This window comes from Peromyscus leucopus, chromosome 3 (assembly GCF_004664715.2).
Source record: "Peromyscus leucopus breed LL Stock chromosome 3, UCI_PerLeu_2.1, whole genome shotgun sequence".
Lineage (NCBI taxonomy): Eukaryota > Metazoa > Chordata > Mammalia > Rodentia > Cricetidae > Peromyscus > Peromyscus leucopus.
This window is the reverse complement of record NC_051065.1, coordinates 146,064,476-146,086,400: the sequence shown is the minus strand read 5'-3', so window position 1 is coordinate 146,086,400 and position 21,925 is coordinate 146,064,476. Positions and strand designations below refer to the sequence as shown.

The following is a 21,925-nucleotide window of genomic DNA, read 5'->3' as shown; positions in this document are numbered from 1 at the left end:
TGGCACCCCTAGCCCTTGAATTACAAGCACACAGGGCCACATGGAGTTGGTTTTTTGTTTTGTTTTATTGTTGTTTTTTCTTTCCTTAGGTGTGTGCTGGGTGTTTTCCTTTTTCTTATGAAGGGTGCTAGAACTCATCCTTCATGCCTTCTCCCCAGCCCCATCACCCCTTCCTCCTCCTCCTCTTTTTTTGGGAAGAGAAACATATTGTAGAACTTTCACAGCTATTACTGGAGTCCCTGAGCATCATAAGGCCTGGCTCTGGGTTCCAATGCTTGCCTACCCTGAGAGAAAAGGACAGTGTATACAGAACTAGAAAAATGAGTTTATTTACAGTTTTAGCTTAAACTGAGAGAAAGTCTCAGTCTCTGCTTTGCTCACAGCAGCGCCACAGCTTATGGAGAAGATGAGACCGGAGCAGGCTGGATGTGTGTCTGTAGATAGTGTCTCCCGAGGCAGGTGAGACCTTCCGGCCCCAGGGCCGATGCGGGACTTCTGCTCATGGCCCATTCAAAAATTTAAAAAAAATTTATTTTTATTCTGTGTGTCTGTGAGTGTATGCTCTGCATTTGTGGGTGCCAGAGGAGGTCAAAGGTGTCAGATCCCCTGAAATGAGTTCCAGGTGATTTTGAGCCATCTGATGGTACTGGGAATCAAAGTCTGGTCCTCCAAAAGAGCAGCATGTGCTCTTCACTGCTGAATCATCTCTCCAGCCCTTGGCAGGCCATTTTCACCCTCAGCATGTGATTTTGCCAACTATAAGGCTTCGTTTATAATAAGTGTGTTTTACAGCTGGAGCCTGGGCCTCCCGGAGCCTGCTGGACCTCAACCTGGGGATCCTGCTCTTATCACTACCAGTCTCAGAAGGTCGGTCTGTCCACGTGCACACAGGAAAGGGTTCTGATGACGGTGGTGGGGGAGATCCCCCTGGATGGTGCCGCAGTGGAAAGGGCCCCGCCCCGCCCCGCCTCAAAGGTAGGAAACAGGCTCTGGCTTCCTGTAGTCTTCCTGGATGGGGATGGCACTGCCCTCCTCCTCCCGGGGGCAGCTGTAAGGACAAGGCTCCTCGGGCACTGCCTGGCTATCTCCATCTGTGGAAAGACAATTGGCTGAGTCTTGGTCAGCAGTGGGGAGAGGGGAATGAAGGTAAGAAGAGAAGAGAAGAGAAAGCGGGGTGGGGGGGGGGGGGGGGGGGGGGGGGGGGGGCTGGGGGGGCTGGGGGAGGCTGTGGGAAGAACATGAAGAGTGAGAATAGGGTGAGTTTGGGGTGGGGCCTTAGCTGTGGCTCCCAGAGCTGAGATGGTGGGCTGGGGAAGGAGGGGAGGCCTGTCTCTTACTTGGTCCATGATTTCGTCTTTGACGGAAGAGCAAGATTCCACCCAGGACGAAGACCAGAAACATGCCGGAGAAGGTCACAAAGATTCGGATACATTGTGAACTGCACAGGGGTCTTTGGGCTGCGACAGGCAAGGGCACCCAGAGGCTTTATTAGAGGATCGAGCCTTAGGCTCCCTCCTTTCCCCCACCATCACCCTTGCCCTGCTGGACCAGTCCCCCACCTCCTAGTCTCTAACTAGATTATGCTTTCTCCTCCTTTGCCTCCCGCTCTGTCTGTCGGTCTGTCTGTCTGTCTGTCTGTCTGTCTCTTTCTCCTTTATGTACAGTGAGTGCTTGCGTGTGCATTCAGAGTCTAGCTTGCTCCCTTGAGACAAGGGAAACTTGGCTGTTTTAGCTAAGGTGACTCTGTGTCTGCCTCTGAATGCGAGGGTTACAGATACACGACTCCGGTCCTGATCTCTTGCTTGTGCAGCAGGCACCCTTATCCACTGCACTTTCTCCGCAGATCTGTACCCCACCCCTCACTCATGCTTAGGGGCTTCCCAGTGGCTGCCCTCTCGGCCTCTTTCCTCTGCGCTTTCTCTGAGGGATGGGGATTAGGGAGAAAACTCACATGGCCAGTGGGTATAGAGAGTTGAGGCAGGAAACTGCCTAGTGTGTGCAGGCCAGACCGTCCTGGCCTCTGGTATCTCTGGAAGAAAGAGACAGAGCGAGTCACAGCAGGAAGCCCACCGCACCCCCAGGGTGCCCCGGGCTGAAAGCCTGGGATTCTGCGGGAGACAGAAGGAAGACAAGTGGGCCCGGAACCCCGGAACGGAGCTGGGGGTCAGTGCAGAGTGGGCAGCGCTGGGTAGGCTGGCCCACTGCCCCCAGCAGTCCGGACGGACGAGGGGCAGCCTGCTACATACCTTGGGCGTAAGGTAAGTGGGGTGGTGGTGGGTGTGGGCCTGGGGCCTGAGACTGTTGTATGGTCGGTGCGGGGTCGAGAGGAGGGTCGCACTCCGTACACTCCCGGTCCCTGCATTGCCAGCCCTGGGAGCAGGCGCACTCGGCATTGGCAGCGACTGTGCAGTTTCGAGTGAGAAGACCTTGGGAGAGGGGAGGGCCAGGAGAGACAGGAGAGACAGGCCCTTAGGGACCCGAGGTGTCCACTTGCCCCCCGACCCTCACTGGAGACCTACTCCAAGGCGATGGATGTCTTTCCATTACCATCATCTCTTCCTTGCCCACCCCCCCCTCTCCCACCTCCCACCCCCCCACCCCACCTCCTGCTACCTGGCTATTGTTTTTGAAGAATGGTTGACAGAAAGTTCATGGGCTAAGAAACAGAAACTGAAAGAAGAGGATTGTATAATTTTCTTTCCTGCTCGCTGCTACTTTAAAGCTTTTTATTGGCATATCATATACTTCTGTGGAGATGTACACATCGTAAGTACAAAGCTTAAGAGTCAGTACAAGGGGCGGAGCCATGGCTCGGCAGGAAAAGGTCCCTGACGCCAAACCTGGCAGCCTGAGTCCAGTCTTTGGGACCCACGTGTCGGAAGAAGAGAACTGACTCCTGAAGTTTCCTCTGAGTTCCTCCAGCAAACTGTGGCTAGCATGCGCTCCTCCCGCACAAGTAAATAAATACATGTAACTTAAAAGTTAAAAAACACTGCCAGCTGTGGTTTGCACACCTTTAACCCCACCCAGCACTCGGGAGGTAGAGGCAGGAGCGTGGGGCCGACTGGGTGTGAGTTCCAGGACAGCCAGGGCTCCATAGCGATGTCCTGTCTCAAAAAATAAATAAAAAGTACAAGTTAGACTCACAGGTATAACCAGGAGCGCATTGAGGAACAGCAGATAACCAACACTGTCCCCTTTTGTCCTCTTGCGGTAAATAAACTCTCACAAAGTGGCCATTACCATGACTTCTGCCACCACCAAACAACTGTGCTCGTACCTGTGCTGTGTGGATGGAATCAAGCAGTGTGACCTCATTCCTGCCTGGCTTCTTTTACTTAACCCTTTGTGAATTTCACTTATGCCGTTGGCTCTAACTACAGATCATCCTTTCTCATGGCTGTATAATATTCCGTTGAATGGATATACCACCAGGCACTTATCCGTTCATTCTGCTTGCAGTGGACATTTGAGGAGTCTGTAGTTTTTAGCTATTAGGAAGTGTCCCTATGATTCCTGGTATGTTTTTAACTTTACCAAAGACTAACTTGATTGTAGGCATCCATTACCCTTAAAATAGAAAGTTTAGTCTAGCGTAGGGATCAGTGCTGGGAGCTGCCAACCAGTTATACCAGGGGGCAGGGTACTGTGCTGGACTTGCAAGTTGTTGAGGTTGTGGGAGACTCCCTAGAAGGCAACAACATCTGGATGTGGGGTAACACTCCTGGGAGTCCTACAGGTAGAAGAGGGATGTAGAAACAGTGAATGGCCAAGACCTGCATCAACTCGAATGCCTTTTTTTTTTTTTTTTTTTTTTTTTTTTTTTGCTTATGGCTTGTCAGGACAGAGAGAAGGACAATTTCTCTATGGTCCTGTGGCCTCTTTTCTGAATTCTGATCAAGTTGCTATGAGAACTTAGTTTCCTTGTGGCATGTCAGGAATTGTGGGCCAGCCTGGACCAGGATCTGCTCAGGAAGAGTAAGAGAAGCCTGGGCATCACTGGGGACTGCGGTGGTGGCAGTGGTGGGGTGGGGTGGTGGGGTAAGGGTGGGGGGATGGGTGGCTGGTTCCGAACACTGCTGGGCTGGGCTGCTGACAGGTGGAAGAAGTGCCGTTGTCTTTGGTTGGGAGAACCAGGGACATAGGGGTCCTTACTGTGCCTGAACTGAGCATAAATTCCCCATCTTAAAGATGTGAGCGTGGGGTCCAGCGCAGGCCAGATCCAGTGGGCCTGCACCCTTGCCTTGCTCTGGCTGCCTGATACCTTGGGTGAGGCTGAGACCCACGGGCAAAAGTGATGGAGCCAGTCTGGATGGCAGTGAAGGCATTGAGGGAAGACTGGCCTCATCACCTTTGACAAGGGTACAGAGTGAGCCAGGAGCTTTGACTAAGGAATTCCCACCCCTGTGGAGGCTGCTGCCAGGGAGAGGGAATCCCATTTCTAAGTTGCCTCAGGAATATTTCTGTTGCTTTGATGGGCATGGTGGAACACGCCTTCAACCCCAGACTTTAGGAGACAGAGGAATCTCTAGAGGAGGCCAGCTTGGTCTATGTATCGCTCCAGGCCAGCCTGGGCTACACAGAGAAAACTTGTCTCAAAAAACCAAAACCAATCAAGCAAGCAACAGCAACAACAAAATGATGTTGCTTTTATTACGAGTTTGTTTTCCTTGGTGTATAAAAAAATATGGAATGTCTCATGGATTTGTGTGGCATCCTGGCACAGTGCCGTGTTCATCTTCGTTGTATCTTCCAGTTTTAGTGTATGTGCTGATACACTGAAGTGAGCCCTTGATTATGACTAATCCCCTTTAATGCTGTGCTGAGGATCTGACAAGGATTGAGCCCAACCACTGAGTTGTGGAAAAAACTTTTTTTTTTTTTTTTTGAGACAGGGTTTCTCTGTGTGTCTCTGGCTGGCTTAGAACTAGCTACATAGACCAGGCTACTTCAAACTCACAAAGAGCCATCTTCTTCTGGAGTTCTGGGGAATATAATATTAAGCCGGGCAGTGTTGGCACACACCTTTAGTTCCAGCACTCGGGAGGCAGAGGCTGGTGGATCTCTATGAGTTCGAGGCCAGCCTGGACTACAAAGTGAGTTCCAGGACAGCCAGGGCTGCTCAGAGAAACCCTGTCTTGAAAAGCAAACCAACAAAGAATATAATATCAAAAGGCAATTTAGTGAAGCCACATGGTTAAGTCACAACTAAGTCTCATTGGGATATAGAAAAAAAAAAAAACCCTTTTACTTATATGAAACTTTTAACTCTTGGAAAAATAACTGTTTGATTTAGGCACAGTGTAATATTTCTGCAGGAATTATCTGAAATTCCCACAGACGAGTCTTTTGTTGTTATATTTGCCTCCGCATACCATCTGGGATGGTCCTGTAAATTGCTGTTAGAATTTACTATTCAGTTGCCTCCACTTTCCAGAACATACTCTCTTCTAATGTTATTAAAATCCATTTCTACTTCCTACAGATTTTTTTCAACAATTAATTTTTTTTCTACATGTGAAAAAGTGTCTCACTGGCAACCGTTATTTCAAAGGGGCCTCTTTAAAGTGTGCTATTCTTGTGTACGATAACACAGACTTCCTGAATCCTAACGGAGGTAGGGTAATGATGGCAGAGTTTGAAAACAGAGCTGTAGATATCTTACCTCTTCATTTGCAAAAAGTAGAAATTTATTAAGTGCATGGACAGATTTATTTGCTTTTCCCACCAAAATGGCTTTTGTGCAAAAAGTTGTCACTCCCCATTTCTGGTGTCATTTCCTAACTCTAAGTTCTGAACGGCTGGCCTGCAAGTGTGTGTCCACTGTAGGAACACGGGAACACAGGCAGTTCATGGCTAGAAGTTGCTTTTCTGAGACCCGGGCTTCTGGAACTATCCCCACTTAAATTATACTCTCCTTCCTTTCTTCCTTCCTTTCTTCCTTCCTTTCTTCCTTCTTTCCTTCTTTCTTTCTTTCTTTCTTTCTTTCTTTCTTTCTTCTCTTTTCTCTCTCTTTCTTCCTTCCTTCCTTCCTTTCTTTTTCTTTCTTTCTCTCTCGCTCCCTCCCTTCCTCCCTCCCTTCCTTTTTTTTTTATAATTTTTTTCCAATACAGTGTTTTTGTGTATTGGAATTCCAATACAGCTCTGGCTTTCCTGGAACTTGCTTTGTAGACCAGACTGGCCTCAAACTCACGGCGATCTGCCTGCCTCTGCCTCTGCCTTCTGGGAGCTGGGATTAAAGGCGTGTGACACCATCCAAGGCAAATTATATTTTTTCCACTTCTGTGTGGACTCACGCCCACATCTGAGCTCGGAGGACAACTTACAAGTTGGTTCTTTCCTTCTTCTACCATGTGGCCCAGGGCATGAACTCAGGCTGCCAGGCTAGTAGCTGGCAAGTACCTTTGCCTGCTAAACCATCTTGTTGGCCTTTTTGTTTTTTGAGACAGGGTCAGGCTGGCCTTGAACTCCCGTGATCAAGCGATCCTCCAGCCTCCACCTGCCCTGCCCTGGGGTTGGGATTATGGGTAGCTGCCACTGCACCTGGCAACATCACCCTTTTTATTGTCTGAATCCTATCTAAGAGTCCTTCTCAGATCCTTCAAATCTGTATATCATCCACAAAATACTAGATAGACAGGCACACCATGCCTCAGCATTGGCTCCACTTTCCATGAGCCTTGACGCTGCTGAAGCTCTCTGATTCCAACCCAGATTCTGGCTTCTCCACACCAGCTCCGCCAGCCTTGCAGCCCCGGATTCGCTCGGTGTCACCTTTTGCACATCCTGCCCCTCTTACCAGAGTTACAATGCCTGCAGCTCTCGCAGTGGGGACGGGTGTGGTAGTCTGGAGAGAAGGAGACACCTGGTATGCACCGGCCACACAGGGCAGCTGTTCTGTTCTGACTACAGTCATTCACAAAGAAAGTACCTGTGAGCAGAAGGTCCAGAATCAAGGCCCAGGCAAGGTGATTCCTCCAGGGCTGCCTGCCTGACTTTGCTTGAGCTCAGTCTTACCCCATGCATCTCCCTTCATCTTAAACGGCATCTCCCCAGCCCTGCTGAGGTCCATTCTTACCTGGCCCACACATCTGGCAGCACAGTCCTCCCCGGGTCCAATAATGTCTGACTGGACAGCTCTTGGAAGCTGGGGTAGCTGGGAGCCCTACCAAGGTCCCCAGCAGGCAGAGCCAGTAGGGAGGTGGCCAAGCCATGGCTCCTGCCTAGGGAGATCTTTTCTGAGCCCCAGCTGCTGGTGCCTCCCTGGGCTCTGGTGCCTCCTCTGTGCTCTGGGCAGCAGCCACAGTGCCTCCACTTGGGGGCTAAGCCGATCTCTGATGGCAGCTGTGGCTGTTTTTTTCCTCCCAGCAGCCTCCACCCCCTTTCTTTTCCGCACCCTAGAGAGACCGAAGGGGCGAACCCAGCTCTGCTGTTCTTCGTAGACACATGCCCTCCTTGACTTCCACCACCCTCTCTCAAGAAGCCAGTGGCTAATGCATCTGCATATGCTGCTTTTACAGAAGAGGGTGCTGTCCACAGGGCTGGACATTAGATGCCCTCATCTGTTCCTGGCATGTCTCCTCTCTCACACACATCCCTGTCAGAGATGGCCTGTTTAAAGAAATAAAGGAGGCAGACCACAGGCTACTTCTGAAGTTCATGGGGTCAGATTGGTTTCAGAATCACACCGTTTTCAGATGCTGCATAAAACTAGTGCCGCAAAACACCCCCATTACAGGTGGGGTAACACAACTAAACATAACATAGTTTTGGGAGATGGGCTTGTATATCCCAGGACAGCCTCAGATTTGCTTTGTAGCTGAGGATGACTTTGAAATTCTGAGTGCTGCTGATGTTATGGGGGTGTGCCACCATACCAGGTTTATGTGGTGCTAAGGATTGAACCCAAGGCTTTTTGCATCCTGGGCAAACACTACCATCTGAGCAATATCCCCAGCCCTGAACACAACACACATGCAGCAAGCTGTTGCCTGTAGAGAGGGGACAAGTCGTGACGACCACCAGCCTTGCCTAACTGAGGTTTGGTTTTAGGACCACAAGCTACTCCAGCATTGCTTATAATTAAAGGTCAGTGTCCCCTCTGTCCCTGTGTGTGTGCACATGTGTACAGGTGCTCAGGTGTATGCGTGTGTGTAGAGGTCAAGAGACAGCCTTGGTTTCATTCCTCAGGCACATTTACTATATTATTATTATTATTGCTATCATCATCGTTATTATTTTGTGGTAGGATTTCTCACTGGCCAGTAGAGGAGGCTGGCTGACCAGCAAACCCTGGCTCTTCCTGTTCCCACTCTTCCAGCACTGCGATGAATACATGTCGCCATACCCAGCCTTTTTAAAAACATGGGTTTTGGAGATCAAACTCAGGTCCTTGTGCTTTCCTGCTGAGCTGTCAATCCAGCCAAATTTCCTTTCCTCTTCATGCCAGCCTGTGACACAGATGTGACCCACTGCCTGTGGGACCGTTGCCAACCCTCCTCCTTGACCTAACCCATTTTTATCCTTCCAGCCCGTGACACACATATGACCTACTGCCCATCAAGACCCTTGCCAACTCTCCTGCTTGACCTAATTCCATTTACGATCCTTCCTTCTGGCTGGGTTGGTCACTGGTGTCCTCAGGCACCTGAACCAGCACCCCTCATGGCTTAGGGCACCTGGGCTTAAAGGTGGGGCCCTATATGGGCCATTTTAAGCCTGTTGACCAGCTCCTCTGGGAAATCTGACTGAGGATGCTGGAGTCTCTGCACTTGAGCTGTGCGGACCGTTGAACTCCCCCATTCTTTCGCTGGTGACTTATCTCAAGCACACGTCTCATTTGGGGGCTTCACGCTGTTTCCACACTGCCGGTGAAATGTCACAACCCTGTGGTCGCACCTGGGGGATGTTAGATCTCTTTCTCTATCTTGTGCTTCAGTTTCCTGTCTCTTCATTTTTTCCACCCTCCTTCCTCCCCCCCGCCACCCCCAGCCCTTCAAGAGTCCACTCAAGCCCAGGAGCCACAGTGTGTTATGGTTTATAGGCTTGCTCAAAGGAAACTACCCTTCGCCATGTGCCCATCACAGACCAAGACAACTCTGGGACTGGAGAATTTGATTCCTCAATCCCGGGCTCCAATAGCTTCACCTTTAATCACAAATCTTAGGGCAAATGTGATGGGGGAGGGTAGCTGATAGCTGGCCCTGCAGGAATAGATGCGACCCTGGCACTGAGGAACGTCAGAGAAAAAGTTGCTGCAAGGGGGCTTCAAGTGCACCGAGAACTTCCCATCCTGACCAGCCCATGAACTGCAGACTCACCTGAGGTTTCCATTCCTAGAATCAAAGGCTGCCTTCCTCTTCTGCTTACTCTTCCACAAGAGCCAGGACAGGAGCAGAGCCTGTCTGGCTCTCCTGGAGCATCCCTGGTGTTATGCTTTGATGTGAAGTGTCCCCCAAAAGGTCACAGCAGCGGTGCTATTGGGGGGAAAGCTAGCATCATCTACAGAGTTCTGCCTTGATGAGTTCCTGACTAAACAGGGAGGGGGCCGAGTCAGAGTCCGTGGCTCCTGGGATCAAGCCTACGAAGGGCGTATCTTGTCCTCAGGCCCTTCCTTCCTCTCTCTGTCTCTCTCTCTGTGTCTCTTTACTTTCTAGCTGCCATGAAGTGAGTTTTACTCTGCCACACCCTTTCACCATAAAGTACCGTTTCACCACAGGACTAGAAACAATGGCACCGGCCAACCATGGGTTGACATCTCTGAGTCTGTGAGCCAAAAACAAGTCCTTTCTCCTTTAAAGTTGTTTGCTCAAGTATCACAACCATGAAAACCAACATACCACCTTTCATCTCCATATTCTTTTTATCCTATGAAATTGGAACTCTGAAGCTGGACATAATCATGCATCTATGTCTATAGTTCTAGGTCCTCGGGAGACTGAGTGGGAGGATCATTTGAGTCCAGGAGTTCTAGACCATTCTGACCAAAATAGTGAGACCCTCTCTCTCTCTCTCACATACACACACATACATACAAGATAAACCAAAACTGCATACTGACTAAACCATAATGCCCCAATTTTCCCTTTTCTTAGCTCTTCATATACATACTGATATTTGTGTTTCTTCTTTGGAGAAATGTTTATTAAGTCTTTTGCTTATGTTTTAATCATTTTCGTTTTAGTTATTATATTAGATACTAATCTTTTATTAGAAATATGCTTTTGAAAATATTTTTAATAACTTAAAAGTGATTTAAAAATTAAAAATAATTTATTGTTTTTAATGTGTATGAATGCTTTTTTTCCTCCCCTGGCAGGAATGAAGATATTCTTTATGTACAGAAATAATTGCAAAAATGGTCTCCAAGAAACTGGAATTTCCCCAGGAATCTTCATGCTGAAAGAAGGAAAAGGCTGAAGCTTGTACCAGCCAGAGGAGGACCTTGCCTCTCAGTGTTGTTCACATCCAGAGAACCAAATATGTTAGATGGAAAAGGTCAGTTCAAATCACTGTTGAATCAAAGTTACTCATCATGGTCCCTGAGCTGTGATGCTTCTCTTGTATCATCAGGTGGACCCAACGTCATCGTGTGGTTTCCTCTCCCTCCCCCTCTCTCTCTCATTTGTTTTGAGACAGAGTTTCTCTGTGTGGCCCTGGCTGTTCTTGAACTCACTGTGTAGACCAGGCTGGCTTTGATCCAGAGATCCACCTGTCCTTCCTCTCCAGTGCTGGGATTAAAGGTGTGTGCAGTCACGCTGGGCATATCTCAATGGTTTCTATGTGGAAATGGAAGAGAAAAAGAGGTGGCCACATGAGGTCTCAGCCCAATGTTGCTGATTTAGAAGATGAAAGATGAGATCTGTGAGCCTCAGGATGTCCAGGAAAAAAGAACTAATTGCCACCCAGTGACCCTGATTGGAACAAGCCAAGAGAGACCCATTTTGTCCTGTTTTGCTATGCTGTACGCTGAAGTCAGGGTCACACACCTGCTAGGCAAGTGTTCTGCCATTGAGCCACATCCCTGGCCTGATGCCTAGTTTAGGCTTCTAGCTTCTAGCGCTGGAGGCAGGAACTGATGCAGATGTCATAGAGGAACACTGCTTACTGGCTTGCTCCTCATGGCTTGCTCAGCCTGCTTATTTATACAGCCTAAAACTGCCTGTCTAGGGATGACACCGCCCACATTGGGCTGGGCCCTTCTACATCAACCAAGAAAATGCCCCACAGACGTTCTCACGGACTAATCTGATGAAGGATTTTTTTTTTGTTTGTTTGTTTTTTTGTTTTTGAGGCAGGGTTTTTCTGTGTAACAGTCATGGCTGTCCTGGAACTCGCTTTGTAGACCAGGCTGGCCTCGAACTCACTGAGATCTGCTTGCCTCTGCCTCCCAAGGCATCACCACCTGGTGATGGAGGATTCTTTAACTGAAGCTCCCTCTTCCCAGGTAAGTCAAGTAGAAAACTGACATTAGCCATCACAGTGACAGGGTTCTTTCCTAACATGTTCAAAACACTGGGCTCCATTCAGACCTCCCACCCCAGAAATTAGAAAGCTATTAGACTTAAACAGTTCAGCAAGGGCACTCTTTTCACTTAAGTTGGTCATTAAAACCAAATACTCGAACTTAGAGCCAAATCTACTAATCACAGTATAGAAAGCATTGTGATAAGAGTTTTAAAATACAATGAAACCCACTGAATCTCATTGCTCTGACTAAGTATATCAGCATTAGTGTTTTTTCAAATTGTAGAGATTGTTGCTGTATATTAATATCTTAGTGACAATAAGTAGATCTTTTATATTGCAAACAAGCAAACGTGTTATCTTTATTGTTTTCCCACAGTTACCTTATCCTTATGTTTTTGTACTGGGATCATGCAGTTTTATCTTTTTAATGTCTCTCTATATTTACATAGAATCTGTATTTGAATAGGCAAATCTATAAGTCTAGTTTAACAAAAAAAAAAAAAAACCCATATAATTGGAGCTATATAGTGAAAATTACTTTATAAATGTGGCACAAAACCAAAAATACCCAGAAAAATCAAGCTGGAGCTAATCTGAAAACTTCCTCCCTGCTGGCTTTCACAGTGCCAGGAGGTGCCATGCGGCTCTCTGTAGGGAAGACCACCATCTGTGACACTGCCCAGAGGTGACTATTGAATGCTGCGATACTGACCTGCCTGGCGAGGTGCTGGCCGCTGGTGTAATAGTGCTGTGAAGGTTATCGGGCTAACCAACCACAAGAGGCAATTTATGCCTGGTGTGGCAAAGCCGGTCAGGAGCCCATGGATCTGGAGGTCACAGGGGACCTTATGGGACAGCCTACCACTGTTTCACTAAAGCTGCTTCTAATCTACAAATGTATGTCTGTACCCATTAACCAGTCTTTATCTCAGTTTGCTTTCTGTGGTTGTGATAAAGACAATGACCAAAAGCGACTTGGGAAGAAACAAGATAGCCTTATTTTCCATAGGACTCGATATTTCTTCCTGATTTTAGTTGTAATTTTTTTTTTTTTTTAGATAGGGACGATAGGCATGTACCACCACACTCAGTATATGCTGATTATCATCAAATCCAGCACTGAGTGCATTCTAGGGAATAATCTATAACTGAGCTACATATGTCCCTTATGTCCCTTTCTTTCTGGAGAGCTGAACCCCTATATGAAAGAATGTGCACAGCATCTCAGGATGTTTCTTGTGGGAGCTGAAGTCACATCTTTTGGGTGACTTATTTGTGGTTTTCTCTCTCACTTTCTGCCTTAAGGCCTGTCGACGCTCAGGGTTTCATGGGACACGTGGTCTAGAGAGTTAATTCTGAGGTGAAGCTGAGCTATGAAATCAGACATGTGAATCGATGCATGTACGGCTCAGGTGCTGAGTAGTGAGGTTTTCAGTCTGGGGAGAACAGGACCCGTAAAGCAAATCCTCAAGGGTGCCGAGTGATGAGAGGGAGATGTGGCTGTCACGGGAGCAGTCTTGACCTGGAACTGAGGAGTGGTCCTGGAGCCCTGAGGCTCCTGTGTGGGAGATCCCGGGGTTGGCAGTGAGGCTGACTTTCAGAACGAGGCAGGAGTGCTGAGAATGTTTCTACACCATTCACGACCTGACTCGTCTCTGCCGTGGCCCAGAGCTTCTGAACCGAGCTGGTAAATACTGACCTTCCTGCTCCTCCTCCTGGCTGGCCAGGATGAGAGCTGACCATTGCTCTTCTTCATGGTGCGGGTCCTGGAGAGACGGTCTTCTTTCGTATCTGGACACCGGGCCTCCCGTGGCTGACGTGCCCACGAAAAGCTCCTGTCTTCCTGGGCTGAGCAGTCAAAGATCCTTGATTAGCAGAACTGGACAGAGTTATTTACAGTATCTGAACCCCTGGCTATGTTTAAAATATGCATAATGTTCACCATCTTATTATTTCTAAATGTATAGCTGTAAATATATTCACTTATTTATTTATTTATTTTTATTTTGACAGGGTCTCACTATGTAGCCCTGAATGGCCTGGAACTCACCATGTGGACCAGGATGGCCTTGAACTAACAGAGATCCACTTGCCTCTGCATCCCAAGTGCTGGGACTAATGGTATGAGTCAATCATGCCAGATATCACATTGTATATTTCAGTTGAGGCGGTCAGTTGAGGCTGGATTCTCGTCTAAGCCTTCTACAAGAATGGAGTGGGCAGACAGCAAATCAGAGTTACTTTATCATCAGCCCTTCTGGACAGTTCAGGGTGAACAACTTTAAATGGGGTAAAACAGCTTGAAGCAGATCGCACCATGAGATTTAAGTGATGCTAGGTTCCCGGCAAGCATCCCGGAAATACCACATATAACGCTCTCGAAGGTGTGGGGGCACCAACCAAGAGCCACCCTCGCAGAGTAAGTCTGCAGCTCTGAGACGTTTGTGGTCTGATGTCTGTGGGCTAGAAACTGCTACGGGACTTCCTATCGTCTGCCAAAGCCTGGAGTCTAGGAGGCAGAGGCAGGAATGAGTTCAGGGGACTAGCTTGAACTAGCTCTCTTCTCTGAACTCTAACTCACTCTATGTTCTGAAGCCCAGATTTGTAGGGGGCCCTGATAGGCTGAATGTGGGCATGAAAATAGAGTGAAAAATGGAACCAATCATGAAAGAGGTAGTCAAATCTGATAAAGGAGGGAGAACCTGAGCCCCCCAAAAGTTGCTACACGTTTACAATTAGGTGTGCGAGTCTGTCTCTGGTGTCAATGTCCCATCAGTTCCGGTGGTCTCCACAGGCCTGCCGCCACTTGTTGGCTTCCTTCAGCAGGGTGTGCTTTGTGGCTGTTCCTCCTGTCCTATCGGTTACTGCCTGTGCGTTTCCTGGGATGTCAGGAAGCTCTGTCCTCAGGTCCCCACGTGCCCCTAAGAAAACCACAGATCCGTAGGAAACATGTCAAAAAGCAGGAAGTTTAGGGATATTGAGTGAAAGAACAAGCCAGGGACCAGTGAGGTGGCCGCCTCCCTGGTTACGGTGCTTGCAGAACAAGCATGACGACCAGAGTTCGATCCCCAGGATCCACGGTCGGAGAAGAAAGCCCACTTCCAAAAGTTATGCTCTTGTATGCCTGTGCTCACACATACAGATCACACACACACACACACACACACACACACACACACACACACAAACACACACACATGCAAATAAATAATAAAACTAAAATAAGATTAAAAGCTGTTGCTTGGGAGTCCATAAACCCTAGAGGCAGCCTGTTGCTTGTTGTCAAACTGCTGAATTTTATGATTATACACGTGGAATGGGTGCTGATGGCCTCAACCTTGGCCACAGAAGCTTTGTTTTGCAGTGGGCAGCAGTTAATGCAGCGCTTTGGAAGTGGTCAGAGTGTAGAGAATGAGTGACCGTGGCGAGTTCAGCCCTAAACGAGACAGTTGAATTACCTCTCCCCCAGGGGCTCAGGGAACATCCCAGGAGAGGAGACAGAAAGAACGTAAGAGCTGGGGGAGGGGGAGGAGCGTGGTGAAATGCTCTCTTCTGGACACGGCATGGTGTCTTACTGTTCTGCTGTGAAGAGACACCATGACCAAGGCGGCTGTGCTAGTTTGAATGTCCTCGGCCCCCATCAGCTCATAGGGAGTTGCATTGTTAGAAAGCATGGCTTTGTTGGAGTAGGCGTGGTCTTGTTGGAGGAAGTATGTCACTGTGGGGGTGGGCTTTGAGGTCTCCTTTGCTCAAGCTTTGTTCACGGTGACACTCAGACCACTTCCTGTTGTCTGTGGATCAAGATGTAGAACTGTCAGCTCCTTCTCCAGCACCATGTCTGCCTGCACACCACCATGTCCCACCATGACGATAATGGACTAAACCTGTGAAAATGTAAGCCACCCCAATGAAATGTTTTCCCTTATAAGAGTTGCCATGGTCATGGTGTCTCTCCACAGCAACAGAAACCCTAACTAAGACAGCAACTACTACAAAATAAAGTATTTAGTTGGGGTCTTGCTTACAGTTTTAGAAGGTTAGTCCAGGATCATCATGGTGGGAAGCAGACAGGCATAGCATTGGAGCAGTAGCTTAGAGCTTTGTATCCTGATCCATAGGCATCAGAGGGAGGGAGGGAGAGAAGGGACATTCTCAATCAAACCACCACATATGGTCTTTGCGCTGTGTACTCACTATGTAAGATCACAGCTATAAAACTAGTCAACATTCCAGTAGGTAGCACTAACTGGGCTCAGTGGTTAAAAAAAAAAGGAAAAAAGAAAGGACATGAAAGTGTGTGTGTGTGTGTGTGTGTGTGTGTGTGTGTGTGTAAGTGTAGGAGGAAGTAGTTGGAGTAGATGTGATCAAGATATGTTGTATATTTTATTAAACAATCAAAAAATTAAAAAGATATCCTTTAAAAATGTAAAGTTATTTATTTTATTTGTATGAATATTTGGCCTGCATCTATGTTCGGGCGTCACGTGCATGCATAGTGTGCTTAGATCCAGAAGAGAGTGTCTGTCCCCTGGAACTGAGTTATGGATGGTTGTGAGCTGCCATAGAAATGCTGAGAATCAGCTAGGCAATGGTGGTGCACATCTTTAATCTCAGCACTGGGGAGGTAGAGGCAGTCGGATCTCTGAGTTTGAGGCCAGCCTGGTCTACAGAGAGTTCCATGACAGCTAGGGATACACAGAGGAACCCTGTCTCAAAAAACCAAAACCAAAACAAACATACAAAAACAAACAAACAAAAAAACCCCCAAACTGAATACCAACCAACTAACCAAACAACCAAACAACAATAACAACAACAAAAAACCCCAAAAACAAGACAAACAAACCAAACCAATCATAGAAAAAGTCTTTTCTTTTATTGGTCTAGTGGGAATTCAAGGGCCCCAGGGCACTTGTATTCTTTTGATCATGAATGATACACAAGTTGTACTCTTCTAGATTCCTTCTAAAAATCCAGTTTTATGTCCTGTAGTTCATGTTGCTTTATACCCAGAACGACTCACTTTGTCAGAGAACATTTGTAGACCCTTTTTCTCTTTCTTTTTCTTTTTCTTTTCTTTCTTCCTTTTTCTTTTTCTTTTCTTTTCTTTTTTCTTTTTGTAGCCTGGCTGCCTTCAAACTTGCTATGAACCTAGCTTTGAACTCCTAACCCTCGGCCTCCACCTGACCTACTCTGTGTAGAGGCTTTTTAGGTGTTCGAATATTCATGAACACTGAGGCTTCTCCCAACCTTTCGCGCGGCTTCCCGTGTTCCATAAACACACTGTTCCCTGTACACTCGGGGTGTGTCTGCAATGGAAACCAGGACCAGGACTTGCTGACTCATGGGCTGTGTACCTCTCCTGGACAGACGCCAGCAAGTCGCCTCCCAGAGTGGCTGTACCAGTTCCCAATGCTACCATCTGCATAGCAGCAGCACTCGGTGTCCCTAGACTTTCCATATTAAAAACCCTTCCTGGCAGCTTCAGTGGAGGCAAATGCTGTCTTGTTTTGGTGCTCATTCTTATGACGGGGAGGCTGTTGGTGGCGCCTTTGTTGTGACTGATGTCTTTCTACCTTGGGTCACTGTGAGTATTCTGAGGTCCACGTCTGGGTCTTTATAAAAGTTCTGTCCTGTTGCAGGGAGCAGGGCCTCTGTCAGGCATGTGGATGCCTTCTGGTGTCTGCCATCTATCTGCTCTGGGTCTGCGACAAGTCTCCTCTGGGCAATGGACTTTTCCTTTGGCTCTTTTAGCAACCATGCGAGGCTTCAGCTCTGTTTGGTTGGTGCATTCCTTTACCTCACTTGTTAGGTGGCAGTTGGGACTTGGGTGGCTTCCAGACTCCTACTTCATCACTTAATACCTTCCTTAAGACTGTGCCAACTTCCACTTCAGATGGAAGAGCTCTTGTGTGTGTGTGTGTGTGTGTGTGTGTGTGTGTGTGTGTGTGTGTGTGTGGTGTGTGTGTGTGTGTGGTGTGTGATGTATATGTGTGTGTGTGTGTGTGTGTGTGTGTGTGTGATGTGTGGTGTGTGGTGTGTGGTGTGTGATGTATATGTGTGTGTATGTGTGTGGTGTGTGGTATGTGATGTATATGTGTGTGTATGTGTATGTATGTGTGGTGTGTGTGTGTGTGTGTGTGTGTGTGTGTGTGTGTGTTGTATTGGGAGAGAGCCTAGAACCTTACATTTGCTAGGTAAATTGTCCAAGGATACAGCTTGGTAATGGAGCACTTAACCTTACACGCTTTAGGCCCTGGGTTCAGCCTCAGAACTCCATTCCTTCTTATGCATGAATAATATTCCATTGTGTGGATACTTAATTTTGTTTACCCATAATACTATCAAAGGGCTGGGGCTATAGGCTGTAATGAGTCTTTCTCTGTCTTACTAGCCAGCTCCCAAATAACAACAGGGAGACTTGTATTAGTTATGAAAGGTCAGCCTTTAGCATAGGCTTGTCTCTACTAGCTCTTATAACTTAAGTTAACCTGTTTATATTAATCTATGTGCTGCCATGTGATGTTAACTCTCTTCCATCTTTTTTTTCTTTCTTTTTTGGTTTTTCAAGACAGGGTTTCTCTGTGTAGCTTTGCACCTTTCCTGGAACTCACTTGGTAGCCCAGGCTGGCCTCGAACTCACAGAGATCCGCCTGGCTCTGCCTCCCGAGTGCTGGGATTAAAGGCGTGCACCGCCTCCGGCCCGGTAACTCTCTTCCATCTTGCACCTCCTGTTTCCTCTGAGTCTGGCTGGCAACTCTGTCTCTCTTCTTCCTATAGTCCTCTCTGTCCCCAGAAGTCCCGAGTAACCTCTTCCCGCCTAGCTATTGGCCAGTCAGCTCTTTAATAAAGCAGTCAGAAGGCGCCTTGGCAAAGACACATCTTCACATTTAAGCAAATATTCCTCAACAACAGGCCAGTGGTAGAGTGCTTGCTTCGTGCCCTGGTTTGTCTTTTGTGGCTGTGGTAAACACCATGACAAAAAACATGAGGTAGGAAAGGGAAGCCAAGGGGGGAACTACAGGCAGGAACCGAAACGAAGACCCGCGACAATGCTGCCTACGGGTTTGCTTCCCATGGCTGGTTCAGCTACCTTCCTTATCCAGCCCAGGCCCCCTGCACCCGGGCCTCCCTGCGGTGGGCTGGACCCTTCTACATCAGTTAGCAGTTAAGAAAATGTCCCACAGACCCAACTGATGGAAACAACTCTGGAGTTGTTGAGATTCCTTTTCCCATGCATGTCTAGGTTTATGTCAAGTTGACAAAAACTGTGATACCCAGCATACATAAGGTCCCATGTTCAATCCCTGTACAGCTAAGCAAAAAACTTTAAAAAAGGAAACCATAATGCTATCTATAAGCATTCTTCCATGCACAAGTTTTTGTGTGAACTTGTTTTTGACTCTTGAGTCTATACCGGCTAATGGAATTGCTGGCTCATAAGGTATGTGAGTCACTTTTTGCATTGCCAAGGGCTTACATTTCAAGAGGATGTGCTTATCACGACAGGGAAGGTGGCCAGTCACACTGCTCATGCTGTCAGGGAGCAGAAGGAGGTGGGTGCTCTGTCCAGCCCCCAGCCCATGGGACGTTGTCCCCCATATTTAGGGAAGGTCTCCCTGCCTGTATTAATTACATTTCTGTTGCTGTGATAAAACACCGTGACCAAGGCAACTTGTAGACACAAGGGTTTGTGGGGGTTGTGTTAGGGTTAGGGTCTGGCAGGGCAGAGGCAGTGTGGCCGTAGACAGCAGACACGACTGCCAGAGACGGAAGCTGAGAACCAGGACTCACATCATGAACTCCGATCAGGAAGTGGGGAGTACTGGGAATAGTGTGTGACTTTTAAACCTCAAAGCCGGCCCCTTGAACCGTGACATACTTCCTTTAGTGAGGCCACACCTCTTAGCCCTCCTCAAACAGTACCCCCCTGCTGGAGACTGGGTATTCAAATACCTCAGCCTATGGGAGACCTTCTCGTTCAAACCGCCACAGCACCTCAGTTAATCCAGTCTGAAAACTCTCTCAAGAATATACTCAGAGATTTTTCTCTTAAGGGAAGTCTAGATCTTATCAAGTTCAATGTCGGCCATTACAAGTCCACCCCTCGACAAAATGACACCCAGACATACCGCTTTTAAGCCATAACCTTCCATCTTTGTCCCTATAATCACAAAGCCATTTTATATGGTAAATTCAATTCATCACTAAACGTCCCCATAGTCTGTAAGAATCCCAATACTTTTCAAAAGTCCAAAATCTGTTCTCTGAACTGTGAGCTCCTATACAATAAAAAAAACAGTTACAAGCTTCAGTATACGTGGCATATAATGAATATTCCACTTGCAAAGGAGGAATGGGGACATAGCAGGGAATGATCAGACCAAAGCAAGACTGAAGCTCAGTCTGGCAGACACCAACTCCTGCATCTCTGTACCTGGTGTCAAGGGTTCATGAGGCTCCAAAAGACTTGGGTAGCCTCGCCCTACCCAGTGCTGCTTGTAGCACTCAGGGCCTCCCGATCCAGCCCCTCCTCATGTCTGTGTAACCTTTCTGATAGGAACGAAGATTTCTAAAGACACTGACACTTTGCCCCTCTCTTTGGCTATTGAATATAAATAATGGCTCCCCAAGAAATTGGAATTTCCCAGGAATCTCATGTCTGAGAAGAAAGACTGAAGCCTGGTGCCAGCCGGAGGAGGAATGTGTTTCTGGGAAAGAGATTTCACACAGTTCTGACAACTTGTCAAACCACCTTGCAGGGGAGATTGGAGATGATGATTTGTCAGTGATGGACGGGACATCCTGAGCAGGACCTTGCTTCTCTACTTAAATCTGACCCTCACATCAGGACCACAAAAATAGACTTGGGTGTCCCTGGAACTCTTTGCTCTTCTTCCCAATGTGGCCACACTGAATCAACCTCCCCTTCCTGCACTTCACTATTACTTGTCTGTTTAATTGGCCTATTGAAGATGGATAGACAAGCCTGGGTTGTTAGGGCTGTCATGGCTCAGGCTCTAATTAGCCATGGCCAGAGAAAAGACATTTTTGGCATTAGCCACTTGACCCCAGACAGAGAAGAAACATGATCTAGTCCCACACAGCTTCTGGAACCATCTTATTTCAGAGATTTTCTCACCTTCCCACTTCATTTGCTATCAGTTTTTGTTATGGAATAATCTTCTTGGATACTGTGAAGATGTGTTTTTGCCAAGGCACCTTCTGATTGGTTTAATAAAAGATCTGACTGGCCAATAGCTAGACAGGAAGAGGTTAGGTGGTAGAGTCAAACTAAGAGGAGGCTGGGAAGAAGGGCAGAGTCATGGGAGTCACCAGCCAGATGTAGAGGGAGTAGGAGATGAATATGCCATGTTGAAAAAAGGTGCTGCCACATGGCAGAGTATAGATAATATGGGTTAATTTAAGATGTAAGAACTAGTTAGTAACAAGCCTAAGCTGTCGGCTGAGCATGTAAGTCTCTGAGTGGTTATTGGGAGCCAGAGGTCCCGATGAAGAACTCTGCCTAATAGTTTCTTTTTCCTCTATTTGGTAGAAAAACAGGTGTTTTGATTTTCTTTTGGACTCTTGAGAAACTTTGGCCTTTGGTGGGCTTCTCCCTGGTAGTGTTTGTCTTCTTGTAGTTTGGGGTCCCTTTGAGCTGTTTGGGGTTTTTTGGTACCATTTCCGCAACTGTTTTTTGGTGACTAGCTTTGTCATTGGGAGTTCTATATCACTGAGGTTTTGCTGAGATATTTTGGCTACTATGCTCTGTGTATGACAATCCTTGTTATTTTGGCAGCTCTTTGATCACATTAGGAGTCCTCTTGAACTATTTGGGCACCTACCATATTACAGGGAAAGTTGAAGTATGTTGGTCTTTTAGGGCTCTGCTCTGTTGAGCCCTTGGAGTCCTGTTGAACCATTTGAGACAGAGAAATGGGTTGTTGTGGTCTCTATTGTGATTTGTGTAACCATGGAAACAATAAATCTGTACCATCCTGATGCTCCCTAGGGAAAATTCTAGTTGACTAACCTTTTGTAAACTTAGGATAGTTAATTAATTTGCATGGGGCAAAAATTAATTTGCTCCTAGACTTTCTGAAAACAACTGAGCTGCAAATCTCTGGTCACTTCAGTTTTAAGTTTATTATTTTTCTTCACATGTGCACACACACACACACACACACACACACACACACACACACACACACGCACCATGGGTGTGTATGCTCATGGAGTTCAGAAGAGGGCATTGGATCCCCTAGAGCTGAAGACAGAGGTTTTGTGGTGCCCTATATGGATACTGGACAAAGAACTTGGGTCCTCTGAAAGAGCAGCAAGTGCTATTAACCAATAAGCTACCTCTCTAGCCTCTTGAATATTTTTTAAAACCATTGAACACTTAAAATTACTATTTTTGGCATACTTAATTTGAGATGTGTGCATGTGTATT

At 47.3% G+C, this 21,925-nt stretch overlaps 1 protein-coding gene, 1 long non-coding RNA gene and 1 pseudogene across 3 annotated transcripts; 1 reads left to right on the top strand and 2 right to left on the bottom strand.

Moving 5' to 3' along the window:
• Positions 1–305: 305 nt before the first annotated feature.
• Positions 306–7,386, bottom strand: Cd27 (CD27 molecule). 2 transcript variants are annotated; one of them, XM_037204132.1, is made up of 6 exons: positions 7,079–7,386; positions 6,800–6,931; positions 2,247–2,426; positions 1,952–2,029; positions 1,338–1,457; positions 306–1,109 (listed from the first exon to the last, which is right to left on the bottom strand). In XM_037204132.1, exons 1-6 carry the CDS (start codon positions 7,212–7,214, stop codon positions 970–972), a joined length of 786 nt encoding a protein of 261 aa, XP_037060027.1. In that variant the 5' UTR covers positions 7,215–7,386; the 3' UTR covers positions 306–969. The 2 variants fall into 2 exon arrangements, with proteins under 2 accessions (XP_037060027.1, XP_028748173.1); XM_028892340.2 differs by having other exon boundaries at positions 306–1,091; positions 7,079–7,380.
• LOC119087668 lies at positions 2,590–10,614 on the top strand. Its single transcript, XR_005091178.1, has 3 exons — positions 2,590–2,956; positions 3,843–3,978; positions 10,319–10,614. It is a non-coding gene; the product is annotated as an uncharacterized LOC119087668 (long non-coding RNA).
• On the bottom strand, positions 4,682–4,779 carry LOC114708839 (annotated as a pseudogene).
• Positions 10,615–21,925: the final 11,311 nt, after the last annotated feature.